This window comes from Dendrobates tinctorius, unplaced genomic scaffold, assembly GCF_039654945.1.
Source record: "Dendrobates tinctorius isolate UK_male_01 unplaced genomic scaffold, ASM3965494v1 ptg000011l, whole genome shotgun sequence".
Taxonomy (NCBI): Eukaryota; Metazoa; Chordata; class Amphibia; order Anura; family Dendrobatidae; genus Dendrobates; species Dendrobates tinctorius.
In genome coordinates, this window is record NW_027361679.1 from 39,307,048 (window position 1) to 39,325,000 (window position 17,953).

At 43.2% G+C, this 17,953-nt stretch overlaps 1 protein-coding gene across 4 annotated transcripts in view; it reads right to left on the reverse strand.

Moving 5' to 3' along the window:
- Positions 1–17,953, reverse strand: part of AFF1 (ALF transcription elongation factor 1) — a 121,602-nt gene that overhangs the window by 41,142 nt on the left and 62,507 nt on the right. The window contains exon 1 of one of the 4 annotated variants that reach the window (XM_073541446.1): positions 12,949–13,241. The exons of the other annotated variants lie outside the window; for them this stretch is intronic. Coding sequence (XP_073397547.1) covers positions 12,949–12,960 — 12 coding nt within the window. The 5' untranslated portion in view covers positions 12,961–13,241. Of the gene's footprint in view, positions 1–12,948; positions 13,242–17,953 lie in introns of those variants that run through there. 4 annotated transcript variants of the gene reach the window in all.

A 17,953-nucleotide genomic window follows, 5' to 3' on the forward strand; every position in this document is an offset into this window, starting at 1 on the left:
TTCCACAGTTGAAAAACCGCATGTGCACTGCGGATTGTAAGTCACATAGACTTACATTGTACTGTACATTGTCTGCAGAACTGCTGCGGATCCGCAGAGGCCAAATCCGCTGCAGATCCGCAGCAGAATCCGCAGCGTGTGCACATAGCCTAAAGTGTCCGCAATATGGATTTCCATTACTAGCTTTTTCTGGACAATCCCTGGATGACCGGTAAAGGCACAATGCAGTTGTCATATCTCAGATTTATTCTGCTATGGTCAGGATATGCACATATTTTTGCAAGTCAGTGTTTTCAACCTGAAAACCCCCATTGGGATACAGTAATTGGGATACTGCAGATAATTGCATGTAATTGATGATGGTTTACTCAATTTTCTCTCCCAATCCATTCAAACAGGTGTGAATAGATGGAAGGGTGCAAAAGCAGATAGAGAAGCGGAAAAACATGGTCCAAGACTTGTTTATTAGTGGCACGTCATGCCAGTCAATGCATCCTTCCACTTAATCACTGGTGTTCCCCTGGTATAATAAAAGTCGTTCACTTGAAGGAATATTAATGGTCTAGATAACTTTTTGCCAATTAAACCAGATAGTAAAATAAGTTTGTGGATAATCTATTTTCTGATTGTAGATTTACTTTGTGCATAATTCTATACGTTATTATGGGGGTAGCCATTAATAATAATAATAATCTTTATTTTTATATAGCGCTAAACATATTCCGCAGCGCTTTACAGTTTGCACACATTTCATCACTGTCCCCGATGGGGCTCACAATCTAAATTCCCTATCAGTATGTCTTTGGAGTGTGGGAGGAAACCGGAGTGCCCGGAGGAAACCCACGCAAACACGGGGAGAACATACAAACTCCTTGCAGATGTTGTCCTTGGTGGGATTCGAACCCAGGACCCCAGCGCTGCAGTGCTAACCACTGAGCCACCGTGCTGCCCCATTCTGCCTAAGCAGCATTTAGACGTATGCTACAGTATCCATGTGTAAATATTCGCCGATAACTCTAACTTACAGCTTCGCCATGTCCGGCATCCAGATCACTTCTCCATGGCAGCACGACCTGGGCAGTCTAAACTTCTCTGGCTAGCATCCTCAGCCCAGCTGGGCGGGATGCAGGTCCTAACATAGCATGAGCTTAGTGAGTAGGCCTCAATGTTGTGAAGCCCAGTAAGCACAAGAACAACTCAGGATGCTGACTGCAGGAATGAAGAGTACCCTGGTCTGGCTGCCATGGAGGACCAGACTAAATACTTGATCGACTCAACTCTTACTAGAAATATGATCAAATTCTGTTTAGTTTCTCTTCAGCACATCCATGTAAAAGCACATCAGTGATCACATACATATATATGAGAGAGGGTGTACCCAAAAACACAAGCGTTACTTATTTAGAAATCTTTTATTCAAGATAACATCTTGAAAACATTAATCCCCTTGAAAATACTGCCCATTAGAAGAAATGCACTTGTTCCAACTGTTTTTCCACTGTCAAACATTCTTTTATACTCTTCTGAACTAATGCTGCTAAGTGCTTACAGCAATTTTTTCTTAACCTCTTCTACGTCCTGAAAAAGCATTCCTTTTAGGTTTTTCTTCATTCTTGAAAGCAAGAAGTTGCCGTAGAAGGGGGGGGGGGGGGGGCAAAAGCCACCACAGGGGATGAATGTTGGTGTTACCCCTATGATCCTGAAACAAAACACCAGTCCATCCAGTGGAGACGGCTTTAACGCCCCCCCCCCCCCCCCAAAAAAAAAAAAAAATGCACGGCAAGCAATATCAAGTTTGAAACCCATTACTTTTTTTCCTATATCAAAAGGATTCTTTCGTTTTGAATTTGTTCCTCAGGGCACCTCAGTAAACCATCATTACTATCTGCAAGTGCTGAAGCGATTGCGTGAGGCAGCGACAGAAAAAGACAACTTGAATTGTGACGATCGGGGACTGACTGCTTCATCATAATAACACGCCTACCTGCACAGCGTTGAAAATCAAGTTTTTTTGCACAAACGTCATGACAACAGGTTTCTCACCCCTCTTACTTGCTTTACTTAGCCCCCTGCGACGACCTCTTATTCCTAAGAATAAAGAAAACCTAAAACTAAAGAGTTTTCAGGAAGTAAAAGAGGATAAAGGGAATCTGTCACTCCTTGGGACATTTTTAAGCTATTAATACGGGCATACAGGTAATAGAATTGTTCAAATACTCCTACCTGTATGCCTCATAGCTGAGGTCTTGTTGTTGAGGAATCATCTTATAATCCTCTAGGTTAATGATAAACTCTGCCTTCCGTATTCACCACCCCTCCCCAGTGTCACAGTGCCCTGTGATGTGTATTGGTGGCCTCAGAACCCTGGGCCATGCAATAGCGCAATTATACTTACCTTTTCCGCCCTTCTAGGGGGAGAGGCTTCATTGTTTTTCTGCGAAGGCGAGTCACTGTTACGTCAGTGATCGGCTTGGATATGACACCTGGCACCCCCCACTGATCACCTATTATTGGTTTCGGTGGCAGCACAGTGGCTCAGTGGTTACTCACCAAGGACAACATCTGCAAGGAGTTTGTATGTTCTCCCCGTGTTTGCGTGGGTTTCCTCCGGGTACTCCGGTTTCCTCCCACATTCCAAAGACATACTGATAGGGAATTTAGATTGTGAGCCCCATTGGGGAGAGTGATGATAATGTGTGCAAACTGTAAAGCGCTGCGGAATATGTTAGCGCTATATAAAAATAAAGATTATTATTATTATTATTATTAGCTGGCAAGAAGTACTCACTTTCCAAGCTGCTCTGTCTACTTGTAGCGGCTGGGGCTTGGTATTGCATATCCTTCCCCTATTCAAATCAATAGGAGATGGGTGTGTAGTTCCCTGTAGCAAACACTACAAGTAGAGCAGCTCAGCCACTGAGTGCTTCCCGGCTGATGGCAGCTGCCACAAACAGCCGATCATACATCGATGACCTATCCTAAAGGCCCCATTACACACAACGATGTCCCAGCGATCCCACCAACGATCCGACATGGATGGGATCGCTGGGACATAGTCTGGCTGATCGCTGGTGACCTGTCACATAGACAGACTCTCCAGCGATCAGGACCAGCGAGCAAGTTGGTATCTAGGGTAAACAGCGGGTATCCAAGAGCCGTGCGTCACAAAATCAGCGATCTCGCTAGTGATCTCGCTGTGTGTGACGGGTCCCTAATGATAGGTCATCAATGTAGAAATAGTGGACAACCTTTTCAAGGTTCAATGCAATTACAGTTAAATACATGCAGCGTTACACAATACAAAGGATTTAATGGAGTGAACAAACCGGTCAGCTCTCACAATTTCATTATCTACCTCTACTAGTATAGGGTATTTTTTTCCTATTCATACTACCTGTATTAAGGGTTTGTTGCCACCTCTATAAATGTAAACTAGTGTGCATAAATTACATCTGGAGATGTAGAAGAATTGGTCTTGAATAAAGTCCTATATACTGCCACATGTAATGTTTTCAACTGTCTGGCCCTTTAAGATGTTGGGCAATGCAACAGAGGTGAGAAACTGGTTTGTTTTCTTCCAAGTTCTGTTGATTCACCTTCAGGGCAAAGTGCATAATGATCTTTTCTGGGCTGTTTCCATGATACACAAGGTTGTGTTTACATTTCCATTCTGAAAAAAAAAATTGGAGACCTTCACATGGAGCTTGCATTTTATTTGGTTGTCAATGCTTATCAGTAGATTGCCCTACTAAGTGTTAAAAAGCAAAAGTGACCGCCAGCTTTGCAAATGGAAAGGGATTGGAACTGCCAAATGAAATAACGCATTAGTGGCTTTGCTTTTTAGATTGAAGAAAAGACTATAAAGTTCCTATCTCCGACACACAATCCTATCACTGAAGTGTTATCAGTACATAGATCTGCCTTTGAAACGTGTGACCAGCATGACTCCAGTCTACAAAGGGCACAAATACAAACACTTATTCACTGGGTACTGTGTTGGGGTCTTCCGCCCTTATTTTGCATTAGTCCTTTTTCTCCATGACCTACAGTAAAAGAGGTGAACTAGCATTTGACAACCTGGAGACACGTGGGAGCTCGCGCACAGTGGTTGGCTCCTATTTTTCTCAGACTTCTGAATGTAAAATGTTGCCAAGTCACGCAGCAACGCATCCTTTTCCCATACTCTTACATAACTAGGCGGACTAGAGGGATCCAGAAATCTAGACAACCCTTGTAAAACCTGTCAGATCAGCTGCTTTGACTGGCGCTTCTAAGAGACATGACTTGCATCCTTTGCACACCATTTTTTCATAGACGTTTAAAAAAAAAATGTGGTTCTTTTTTGTTTAGTTAATTTGTCCCACAAAGCTGGCATACATGTCATGCACAACATCTGTGCGTTTTAAGCATTTTTTCACGACATACTGTATAGACTTCAAAAGTGTCTCAACAAGGGGGGCCTACATGGAGCCCCAAAGTGCGCCACATTTATTAAACTTATTAACCATGTAGGAAACAACTGTGGAGCAAAAAATTCTAGCTAATTGCATTGCAGCCAAGATAGTGTTTAACAGGTCTAACAAGTCTGTTACCAAACATGTACATAACATAGGAACCTTTAAGATATTAAAGCAAAAAAAAAAAAAAAATAAAGTTAGATCAATACTGCAGCCAGGGATGTAAAATATTATGATCTGAATGCGGGCCATTCTGCTACAGACTGCGCTTATTCTTCATGCACATTATGGAAGTGTAAAGCATCTATCACGTCTGACCAGCTGGGCCAAGGCTGTTACACAGCGTGCGCCACTGGTCTATATTTAATCTGTGTAAATAAGAGTTGCAGGCACAGGGAACGCAGTGCCGAGTGCATAAAATCTGTGCCAGTCCAGGAGCCAATGATAAGTGTCCCCTCCCTTTAATCCTTTATTAATGCTTTCTCTTAGTTTAAGGCTACGTTCACACGTAGCGGAACTCTCGCGGCAGTTACCGCGAGAATTCCGGAATTCCATTCGGCGGGAAAATCGCATTTTAAATTCCCGTGGAAAAACTAGCGATTTGGAAGCATAATTAGCTTGCAGAATGCTAGCGTTTTCCAAGCGATCTATAGCATCGCTTGGAGAACTGATTGACAGGTTGGTCACACTCGTCAAACACAGTGTTTGACGAGTGTGACCAACTTTTTACTACTGAGGCTGCCTATGCGGCATCAGTAGTAAAAGATAGGATGTTAAAAATAATAAAAAAATGTTGTTATTCTCACCTTCCGGTGTCCCGCGCAGCCTTCCCGCCTCTCTCCACGCTCCCGGCATCTTCCGGTCCCAGTAATCCTTGGTGAGAATGACCGCGATATGTCGCGCTCCCGCGACGTCATCACGAATGACCGCGAGACGTCGCGCTCCTGCGAGACCACAACGTCATCGCTGTCATTGTCGCAAAGGATTACTGAGAGCGGAAGATGCCGGGAGCGTGGAGAGAGGCGGGAAGGCTGCGCGGGACGCCGGAAGGTGAGAATAACAATATTTTTTATTTTAATGCTATTTTTTACAGGGATATGGTACCCACAGCCCGGAGGACAGTCTCCTCTCCTCCGGACCGTGGGTACCATCCGCAAATGTTCTGCTTACTTTTCGCATGGTGGGCACAACAATGCATTCCTATGGGTGCGGGATCGCTGTGATTCCGCTAAATTAATGAGCATGCTGCATTTTTTACCGCGAAGCGATTCCGCCGTGGAAAAAAACGCAGCATTAGCACAGCATTGCGGGATCCCATAGGAATGCATGGGATGCTTATTTTTCACGGCAAAATCACGCGTTTAAAACCGCCGCGAAAACGCAAAAAAAACCCGACGTGTGAACGCAGCCTAAAAGTTTCCAATCATTTCCTGCTTACAATGCAACATACAAAGTGTTAACTGTGGCCACCATCAGGGCAGTAGAATCCTGCTGCATAGGCCCTGCTCTGCTCATTAGAACAGGGGACCCCGATATAAGCATACAGCATTACATGACAGACCCCACTTCTATTCAGACTGTGAGCAACACTGGAGGAGGGACCAAGGATGGTCTCACAGGTTCAGTATACATCCGGGTGACGCTGATCCAAAATGACGGATCAGACTTCCGGATGGTGGCATACAACCGCTGCTGTTAATATTTGGTTGATATGACGTCCCTTGGGGTTGGGTATAAATAGGTGGTCCTTTCAGTCTGCTTCTCAACCACCCCTTCTGAGGAAGAAATCGAAACGCACGTCAAGGGGTTACACTGGAGCTCTCTGGACCCTGGGTATTTATCTCCTGGCTTGGACTTACCTATATGTCTATATGTGATACTACATACCTACTTTTACTTTGAGCTATGGTGTGCAAAAATTCTGTTTCTCTGGATTATCCTGTGAATCACTTAATCATACATTTAGTATAATCTTCACTAGGAGTTACCAGAGACAAACCCCAGCAGTGTCCAGCTAATTTATTTACGGTATGTCTCTTTCTGCACCTTAATTATTTGCACCTTGCACTCAGTTTACTTAAATGTTAACTCTATTACTTTATGCATTTGCTCATATATTAATTAGAGTCTATTCTGCAAAGTTTTGTACTTCATGCATAATTTAAGACATAACCCACCCATCTGCCCAATGTTTGCTTGTTTTCAGTTTCTGTTTTGCTTGTGAACATCTCCATTTTTTCATCTTTTTAAATTATGTGTTCTAATAAAATTATTTACTCTTCATACAACTTGTGTTTGAAGGACTTTTCAGCTAAGTGCCCACGTTGCAGACATGCTGAGGAAATGTCCGCAGCATTTCTGCAACTCCCTGCATGCGTTTTGCAAGCGTTTTCAGGTTGCAGAATGCTTGTACTTTTCAAGCATCGCTTGGAAAAGTGATTGACAGGTTGGTCACACTCGTCAAGCATAGTGCTTGACAAGTGTGACCAACTTTTTACTATTGATGCTGCCTATGCAGCATCATTAGTAAAACATAGAATGTTAAAAATACTAAGGAAAATTAAAAAATAGGGATATACTTACCCTCCGTTGGCCCCCGGAGTTGTCCCGCCCATCATTGGTGCAGCCGGCAACTTCTGTTCCCAGGGATGCCTTGCGACAATGACCTCTGATGATGTAGCATCACACGAGACCGCTACGCCATCAGAGGTCATTCGCACAATGCATCCCTGGGAACGGAAATTGCTGGCAGCGTGGCTGAGAGGCGGGAAGGCTCCAGGGGCCGACAGAAGATGAGTATATCCCCATTTTATATTTTAATTCTATTTTTTTACAGGAGTATGGTACCCAGGGCATGGAGGATAGTCTCCTCTCCTCCAGACCCTGGGTGCCATCCGCACATGAAGCGCTCACTTTACGCATGGTGGGCATAGCCACATGCGTAAAGTGAGCGTTTCAATGCAATCCTATCGCGGCGGAATCATTGAGATTCCACAGAAATAATGGAGATGCTGCGGATTTTACCTCTATGCGATTCCGCAGCTGTAAAATCCACAACATTGGCACAGCAACTGCAGAATCCCATAGGAGTGCATGGGGATGCGTTTTATTAGCATTTAAGCGTTTCCGCTGCAGTAAAAATGCGGCGGACACGCATAAAAAACACAACGTGGGCCCACAGCCTTCTACCTAGGTTTTTCCTTGCATCACGGTCCTCTGTGTTTATTATGTAGGGCACTTTTCTGTTCTCAGTATAGAGGCTGCTGGCTGGAAATGAGGAAAGGAAAGAGGCAGCCTGGTGTCACACAGGGCAGTGAGGACTACTACATCATGGCTGTCATCCTTTTATATACACGGGGTCACAGTATTATCCTCAGAGTTTCCATACTGCTTTTACCGTACAGCCTTAACCCCTTCCTCCCACCGTGGTGACAGCTAGTGACCTTAGAAACGCTTTCCACCTCTTCTAAATACTGTATAGTGTCTTATGCTTACAATTATAGTGCCTTAACCCCTTCCTATCCTGCCCAGCAAAATCACTTTTTAACCCATTATTGTCTTTTGCCACTACACACTTCTAGCGCCTGCACCAATCCTTCCCATGTCTGTAAATTGGCCAGTGTGACATTGCACACATCTCTGCCATAGGTTTAGTGTCTACCAATGAAATTTCCCATATAAGTGTTTTGTGTAGTTATTTGTGAAACTGTAAATGTGATTATAAAAAGCCAATACAAATGAAAAAGAGCCCAACTGCCTAGTGATAGCAGTGTACAGCCGATGAGACATACTGACAAGTGGCTGAAGTCTACAATACTGGTGCTATTGAACCTCTTGATTACATTCCAGAGATGTTCAATGGGGTTCAGGTCTATATACAGCTATGGCAAAAATGAAGAGACCACCATATCAAAACCCTGTCATGGGCAGCCCATTCTCCAGACCTGAGCCCCATTGAATACCTCTGGAATGTAATCAAGAGGATGATGGATAGTCACAAGCCATCTAACAAAGAAGAACTGCTTAAGGCTATGTGCCCACGTATGCAGAAAAATCCTGACTGAAAACCAGACTCCTTCCCAGAAAATGCGCATTTTTTATGCGTTTTTTTTCCTGAGCATCCCAAGTCTCATAGAAAATAGTTAGAAAGGTGGATTTTTCAGCGAAATTAATGAGCATGCTTCGTTTTTTACCGCGATGCGTTTTTTGTTGCGGGAAAAAAACGCATCAATATGCACAAAAAGTGCAGAATTCATTAAAATGAACGGAATGCTTCTTGTAAGCGGTTAAGCGTTTTTGCCGGTAAAAACGCTTAAAAACCGCGAAAACCGCTTACGTGTGCGCACACCCTAAAATTTTGCGCCATAAGCAGTGTGAAAGACTGGTGGCAAGCATGCCAAGACGCATGAAGGCTGTGATTAAAAATCATGGTTATTCCACAAAATATTGATTTCAGAACTCTTCCTGAGTTAAAACATTAGTATTGTTGTTTCTAAATGATTATGAACTTGTTTTCTTTGCTTTATTTGAGGAATGAAAGCACTGGGGTTTTGTTTCTTTAAATTTTGACCATTTTTCTTTGTCAGAAAAAAAATACAAGTTTATTGCTAGGAAATTCGAAGACAATTGTCAGAAGTTTATAGACTAAAAGAACAATTTACAATTTACTCAAAAATATACCTATAAAGAGAAAAATCAGACAAACTGAACATTTGAAAGTGGTCTCTTAATTTTTGCCAGAGATGTATATATTATGCCAACTGAACCCTGCAGCCATCTAACAGCTGCCCCCTACTCTGGACAAATGTAGGACAAGCGGTAGTACATAGCCCAATAGTGGCTGCTGATTGCTATGCTATGTGAGCCCCGGCATCGCCAGAACAGAGCAGGTAAAGGAAGGAGGTGTGGAGGGGACGGGTTGGAGTAATTCATTTAAAACGGGGGTTGACTAGGTAGTAGACGATCTCTTTAAAACCTCGGACGTATTTTGCTGTGGCATCGCCATAATCAGGGTAGTGAGGCAATAGCAGTTTTAGAACTTAAAATGACATCAGAAAGGTAATCCCCCCCATTTAGCCAATCGTTGTGTGGATGACCTCCAATTGCCACTTTCACTGTAAGAAGTGACCCAGAAATTTCTGATTGAGGCAAAAGAGAAGACTGAGAGGAGACTTAATAGCTGTCTACAAATATCTCAAGGGCTGTCACGTTGTAGAAGGATCATCTTTATTCTCATTTACACAAGGAAAGACTAGAAGCAATGGGATGAAACTGAACGGGAGGAGACACAGATTAGATAAAACTTTTTGACAGAGTGATCAATGAGTGGTACAGACTGCCACAAGAGAGGTGGTGAGTTCTCCTTCAATAGAAGTCTTCAAACAGAGGCTGGACAGACTTCTGTCTGGGATGATTTAGCGAATCCTGCTTTGAGCAGGGGGTTGGACCAGATGGCCCAGGAAGGTCCCTTCCAACTCTACCATTCTATGATTCTATGTCAGGCATACTTTTTTAAGCTACAGTATGAGGCTTTATGCTATGGTTAACAAAAAATATAAAAATAAAGAAAATAAGAGAAGACCATGGAATATGTAATTAAGGGTATGTGCACATGTTGCGGATTGCTGCGCAGAATTTTCCACGCGGAATCTGCAGGTCAAAGTCTGCGCGTTTTCTTGCGGATTTAGCATGCGGTTTTACACCTGCGGATTCCTATAATGGAATGGGTGTAAAAACATTGCAGAATCCGTACAAAGAATGGACATGCTGCGGGGAAAAAAAACTGCTTTTCCACGCAGATTTTTCCGCAGCATGTGCACAGCATTTTTTCCCCCACAGAATAACATTGTACTGTAAATCACTTGCGAATCTGCAGTAAATCCGCAACGTGTGCACATACCCTAAACATAATGGGTCACTTTTAGAGTGATTTGGGGCAGGCTCTCTCTACTTTAGGCCAAAAGTTCTAAAATGCTGTGCCATTTGGCTAAGGATTAGACAAAGTCTTTTTGCGGCGTTTTTAGAGCAGAAACAAATTTGAGAACTTTTGAGATTTGGAAAGTTTCTGCTCTGAAAACTCTCCAAAAAACACTCCATGTGCACACAGCCTTAAAGAGGTTTTTCCAGGAATACATTTTACTTCATAGGTTCCAAATTGAGTGAAACCAACAAAGAGCTTGGAACCTCTGCTTCTGGTCTGTTTACAGGCTGCAGCACTGAAGGCAGAGGTGAAGCCAATCACTTGGCGGTGAAAAAAAAATAGACAGTGGAGCAGGGGCAGGTAAGTTAAGCGCTGTTTATTATCACCTATTGTGAGCCCATCAAGTATAATTAAAAAATCCTGAAAAACCCCTTTAAAAGAGGACTTTTCATTACATTTTTAATGTTGAACTTAACACAAAATGTAATAGTGGTTGTAAAGCGGATTACCACTTTGGTATTTTATTCCTTGGAGTCTTTGGATGGCGGTCCTATTCAGTGACTGACAGACTTCCCTTCGGCATTATAGTCAGTGAGTAGTACCACCCACTGGACCATATGCACGCAAACACCAAGGATTTCCATTAATAAAACCTATATCATTCTTCTTAGGGTCTGCTCCATCATACATGGTTTACAGGCGTTGTCTAGGATATTACAAGAATTCGTCTAACAGGACAGTTGATTAAGAAAAAAAAAAAAGATCACAATGCACACAATACTCAAATAGTCACTATTTGCTATTGGACATCATTTAATTAAGACAATATAAACCATCTACAACGAAGGGCTCCGTTTCGATTTAATAGTTCTACATTACACACTTGTCTGTGTACACGTTCTCTTGCACATAGCGGTCTCCGAGGTTTACGGAGAAGTCACTTGGGTAACACTCTCCCATGGAAACAAATTTATGTTGTGCCTCTGTTATAAGAGGTGATAAATGGAGGTGTGCTCTAGCACCACGCATTTCACAGGCAGATGTGGCGGCTTCATTTATCCTCCCAAAATCTACCACCCTGTATTTACCATCAGGCAAACAAGACATGCAGGCATGGCGTTACTAACCGACCACACACCGCACAGAAATGTACAGTGGAGATCCTTCTGTGGAATTACTTCTTACATCTCACAAAAAGCTATTTTTATGTAACAGTTTAAGGATTTAACCATTGCAGGTTTTTCTCAGTTCTTACGTGAATACTTCCTTTCATGCTACTAACTTATTGGTTGTAGAAAAATGGGAAATGTTAACATCTGTTAGGTAAAATCTTCATGTACCCATTAAAGAGAGCTAGCAACTCCCCTAACTCCAGAGGAAAACAATCAAGCAGAGAATACGACACAGCAATTATATGTAGGAACGTCATATGCAATCTGACAGAGTGCAAAAGAAAAGAGGCCATGCCATTTGTCGTACGGACAAGTAGTACACAGAAATAACATTTCTTATGAACATGGGGTGGTATACAACAAATACAACCCACCCCCCCTAAAAAAATAAAGTCACCTGAACACTCTCTTACACATGAAAATAAAATTGTGTATTTTTTTTTAAATAAAAAATGTTTTTACAAATCAAAACATGAATTAAAATGGGCAGGACAAAATCCAAAGTGCCACAAAACATGGGCACCAAGCCAAATAACCACAACTACAGAGGGGGAAGGGCAAAGAAGACCCCGCGTGTTCTGGAGTGGATGGTGGGTTACTTAGTGAGCGGGGGAAAATATGTAATCTGTTTATTTTGCTTTTTTCCCCAACAGTACCTCAATTTTACCAAACATTCACCATTTAATTTCCAGTGTTGGCGTGAATGGAAATCAAGTACCAAACTTCTGGCAATACACAATTCTTGCCATACAAGCCAGCCCAATAACATCCGTGTGCATCGTGTGTACCATTATATAAAAAATAAAAGGTGTCATGAAGTCAGAGATACTACAAGCCAGGGCTCTGCTGTACAGCAGCTAGAGATAGCCATTGTGAAGCACATTGCTAATTGCGCCGAGTACTACTCTGGAGATTACTATAACAGGGACTTTGTGTATTCCCTGTAGGATTTTCTTTCAAAACGCAGAGATGTCATACGAGATATAAATATACATAAATGCAGACACAGTGCGCCAACTCCACGCGTGCACAAGTAACTTAATCTAAGCAGCTATGTATTTCCAAGGTGCAGAGGGAACCCAATACAAAGTCCTAGTCCCCACCGCTGATATTCGCTCGCTCGTGACCTTTTTAAGCTCACACACCACATGTAGTAAAGCGCACCCAATGAGTTTCTTACCAGTAATCCCAGTGCATGGGGGGAGTGACAACTAAAGCGCAGACACTATTTGCTTCAAAACCTGCCTTCTGGGCCTTTTCATTACCATATGCTTAAGCCACAAGACCAAAAGCAACAGGAGTCTCCATTTACAGGAATTGGGAATACGGATCCTTGTGCTGAAACGCAAGCACCTTGAGTACCATTGTAGCAGCTGATCAGCCAAAAAGAAGACCTTACCTCTGTGAACATGTCTCACTTCCCTCCTACATGGCAAAAGCTTTGTGTGTGTCCACAGCAGCCCACATCAGTGACAACAGGTTAGCCTTTCTCCTGGCGGCTCCACGGTAGCTTTCACAGGAAAGAACTTTTAATCTCTTCCCTCGCACAGGCAGGGCCATGAGAAGGCTCACTGAGCTCCCAGGCATAACTCCCTTGGCTGCGCTCCTAAAAATGCTCTCTCAAGTAAATGGTTGCTTAGCAATATTTGCCTTCCCCGCTGTATACGGTATTCGATATTGGCAACATCTGTCCCTCTGGCAGCACGCTGACTAGAATGAAGGCGACCTGGTGAGAGTGCAGAATGCACACCTTAACACACCCAATTTTCAGAATTGCCCCCAAGGTCAGCTCGGAAGCTAGCTTCTTCAAATTTTACTGAGCAAGCTGTCGCTCAGCCAGGGAGGGGCAGGAGCTGATGAAAGCTGCAATGCCCATGGGAGCTCCTTAGTAACTGCACAGTGCAGTAAGAAAACACCTGCTTGCTTCCAGCCAGGAGGCAAACAATGCAGCAAGGTAATGAGTCAATGCTAGTGATGGCTCAGAGAGGGCGTAACTAAAGCTGGTGCAGGGGGTTGCATTCGCACCAGATCTGGGCAGCCCAAAAGGACCATTTGGCTTTTATGTGAAAACCCATATTGTTAAAGGGGGCCCAAGAGTTACACATTACACCTCTATAAATATTAAAATCCTACACTAGTAACTGATTCCCCTCCCCATTCTCCATATAGAAGTATAGAGAAAAAAACATACTGGGCCACAGACATGATGAAGTATGTAAACAGCACAACTTGAAAAGTCCCCAACCCTTTTTTTATGATAAAGGTGTCCTTGTGAGTTGAAGAGGATCTTTCACCAAGTTTTTCATATTGAACTGGACACATATAATACAATAGTGGCAGCAGAAGTGGATTTTTTTTTTTTTGTAAAGGGAACCTGTCAAGCTATTACTATGGGCATACAGGTGATAGAATTGTAAAAATAGTCTTAGCTGTATGCCTCATAGCTGCTGTCTTGTTGCTGAGAAATAGACAGGTTGGGTCACACTAGCATATGGCATCCAACGTGATATACTAATGACTCCCGGCTCCTGCTCTGCTGCAAGCGAGAGCCGAGAGTCATTGTACTGTGCTCTTGCTTCGAGAGGATCAGAGCACAGCAGAGGAGGCGGCGGAGAAAGTAATTTCTCCATCTACTCTGCTGTCGGCACATTTCACACCTCATTCCGGTGATATCCGAGTGCTGTGGTGTTGTGTCACTCGCACCTATAGACTTATGTGAGTGCGAGTGAGCCGAGTCTCACTGACAGTTGCAGCATGCTGCCACTGTTCTCGAATGGCAAATTGGCATGAGTAAATAATCGCAGATGTGAGCTGCCCCATAGAGTAACACTGGGCCGAGTGCTATGCAAAGTTCTATCCCATAGCACTCGGCTGTGTTGCACAGTAGTGTGACTCCGGCCTTCAGTAGTAGTGACTCGCCAGTGCAGAAAAGCAGTGAAGCTAATGCTCATAGCAGGGTGGAAAAGGTAATTATAATTGCGCAAATGCAGGGTGCACGACTCCAGCGCCACAACTGCATGTCACTGTGACGCTGATGGGGGGGGGGCGGGGGTGGAACCCAAACTAACACCGGAGGCAGAGTTTCCTTCCAGGCGCAGCACGCCACAGAGCCTGGAAGAACTAATTAACATAAAAAATTAAAAGCCTTATTTCTCAGAACAAGACAGCAGCTATGAGGCATACAGGTAAAACTATTTTAACAATTCTATTACCTCTATGCCTATAGTGATAGCTTAATAGTAATAGTCCCAGGGGGTCACAAATGTCCTTTAAATTTGCCTCACAGTTGCAAAGATAAAAGCATTTGGCACCTAATGAGTCAACTTATGTTAAGTCCAAATGGGTGTTAGGATTTCTTTTTCCCCACTATGGGTGTGTACTTCTTCATCCTATATAACCCTGACCAATTATAAGTATGCCACAACACTGCAGAAAAGAGCATGTCTTTCAACAGCTTAGAGCAGGTTTCTCAGTGTGTGAGATGTAATGATACAGCTCTGATCTCCTGGTCTAACCTCCTGCATGAGTCAGTTTGGCAGGAGGGGCTGCACAGTGGAGTTTAGTTATGTCACATTACTAATCCTATGAGCTCTCTTCCTCTCAGTACAATCACCGATGTTGTACTGCTCGTCCCCCATATTGTATCCAGAGATGTAAGAAGTCACAACCTATGAGACATCTGCTCTAAGCTATGGTTGGGGTGTGTTCTCTCTCCTGTGTGCTACATTCTGTATATGATTGATCAGCATTAGTGATGAGTGAGCGAGCGTGCTCGGATAAGGTGGAGAAATTAACAAAGTATCTGGCACTTAATAAGTTAACTTTTTTTTTTCTAATTTCTCCACAATGGAGTGGCAAACCACCTCTCCCCTCCCCAAAAAAACAAAACATGATTTATACCACTTTGAAGCCAGTATTACATTTTGTGTTCAGTTTAAAATGAAAAATTCTCTTTAAAAGGAAGCCTGTCACCAGTTTTTTCCAATATAACCTACGGCCACCACTTTTCAGTCCCATGTGACAGCATTCTATAATGCTGCACATAACTAATTTGCCTTGCAAGGCAAAAAATATATATATTTTTTATACTATCCTACAGGGTGGTCCGTTCCAATAGTTGTCGCTGGTCTTGGTCCGGTGCCTCCTCTCTTCTTGCACTACCGTCCTATTTCTGTGCTTCGCGTGGATGGCACGTTGACCGGACCGCAACGTAGGGGAGTATAATAAAAGATGGTTTTTATTTTCTTGCCTTGCGGGGCGACTTGGGAGTCATATCTGCAGCATATGAAAATGAATTCACATGGAGATAAGTGGTGGAGGTAAGTAATAGCAGGAAAAACTCATGACAGGGTCTCTTTATATAAAATACAGCTAGCAAGACATATCTTGCGACAGATTATCTCCAGAATAGCAAATTCATGCTGGATCTATATCTCCCCCGACAATAATTGGACTAGGGCATCCATACAGTGATCGATAAACCCATCACTATCAGTGGATCTGGCCTACATTAGTTTAATGTGTATGGGGGCCTTTACAAAGGTTTGGGGGGGAACTCTGCTATTTTTTATAGCCGCATTCATTTCATTCCATTTACTGTGGCCTGTAAAATGATAATTATTACCTGCACAAGCTCTTCCATCTTTAAAGAAAAATATTCAAGGACACTGCAATAACACAGGCCATGGTGAAAGGGAGAGCTTTTAAAACTTTTTATTTACTGTATTTTCTGAAACGCTGCATGTCACAGTAAACCATAGCCAGGCTCTGATTCATGTTGAGAGCAGTTTGTGCAGCATGAATCTGACAACAGGTTCCCTTTGAAGGGAACTTTCATCTTTGCACTTCTAAGGACACAGACTGTTCAGATGTCATCTGTGGATGCCTCTTTAAAAAAGGTTTTCCATTGACTGCTATATAACTACAGTAAGCGGAACAAGGCATTTTTGGATCCAGTAAGCAACAAAAACAGATCTGTCACAAGTAAAAACGGATAGCTAATCAATGGATCAGTTTTCAATAAAATTTAATGTAAAAAAGAAAAAGAACCAGCACAGATCAATTATTTAAAAATTGACTAAACTTGTGTCTGCACAACTTTTTTTGCTAACAGATTGCTACTGGATCCGTTCTAACTGATCACTATTGGACATGTGGACATAGCTTTACCCAAGATTTCCTTTCGCTCACTGCCTGTATATTTATTATCAGTTGGTGGCACTGAAGGAGCACAAGCAGTTCTAAAGTAGATGTACAGATAGGGCGCTATGTATCAGCTGCTGTGGTGGAGCAACTTGTGTACTGAAGGCGTAGGATACACACACTGCCACTCAAACTATGGTAAGTGAGAAACCAAACAGGCACGCCAGTGTACCACGAAGACAATAGTCCTATTGTGCAAACACAGGATGGTCAATGGTCAAGCAGCAAGTCATTTTCTTAAATACAAGGTGCTCTCATATCTATTTAAGTTATGTTACGGGAAGCACTGGACCTAATACAATTGAGAAATAAAGACATTGTACAGACTCTTAAAGTCTTTAAAAAAAATATATAATCAATTTTCACAAACTTCAATAAGCCCCAGGTAGCAGCCTTATGTTCTATAAGGCTATGTGCACACGTTGCTGATTTTGATGCGGATCCGCAGCGTTTTTGGACACGCAGAATTGCGTCAAATCCGCAGTGTAGTGCACAGCCAATGTTAGTGAATGGTAAATTAAAGGGAATCTGTCACCTCATTTTTCCCCTAATGAGATGCGGCCACCACCATCAGGGGCTTATCTACAGCATTCTGTAATGCGGTCCGGTCCGATTGGTGTCGCGTTCCGGGTCCAGTGCCTCCCATCTTCTAACGATGACCTCCTCTTCCTTGCTTCTGTCGCGGCTTCTGCACAGGTGTAATTCTCTGCCCTGTTAAGGGCAAAGTAAAGTACTGCAGTGCACAGGCGCCAGACCTCTCTGACCTTTCCCGGCGCCTGTGCACTGCAATTACTCTGCTCTGCCCTCAACAGGGCAGAGAATTACACCTGCACAGAAGCCGCGACAGAAGCAAGGAAGAGGACGTCATCGTTAGAAGATGGGAGGACCAGGACCGCGACACCCATCGGACCGGACCACCCCCCTCCCCCAGGTGAGTATAATATAACTCGTTTTTCTTCTCTTTCATGTTACATCAGGGGCTTATCTACAGCATTACAGAATGCTGTAGATAAGCCCCTGATGGCGGTGGCCGCAGCTCATAGGGAAAAAATGAGGTGACAGATTCCCTTAAAGAATTGCTGTGCACATACTGCGGAAAAATCCGCGCAGAATTGCGTTTTTTTTCTGCCGCATTTCAATTCTTTTTGCATCTCTCTCTCTCTCTCTCTCCAGAGGCACAGGGGAGAAAATTCAGACCAAAT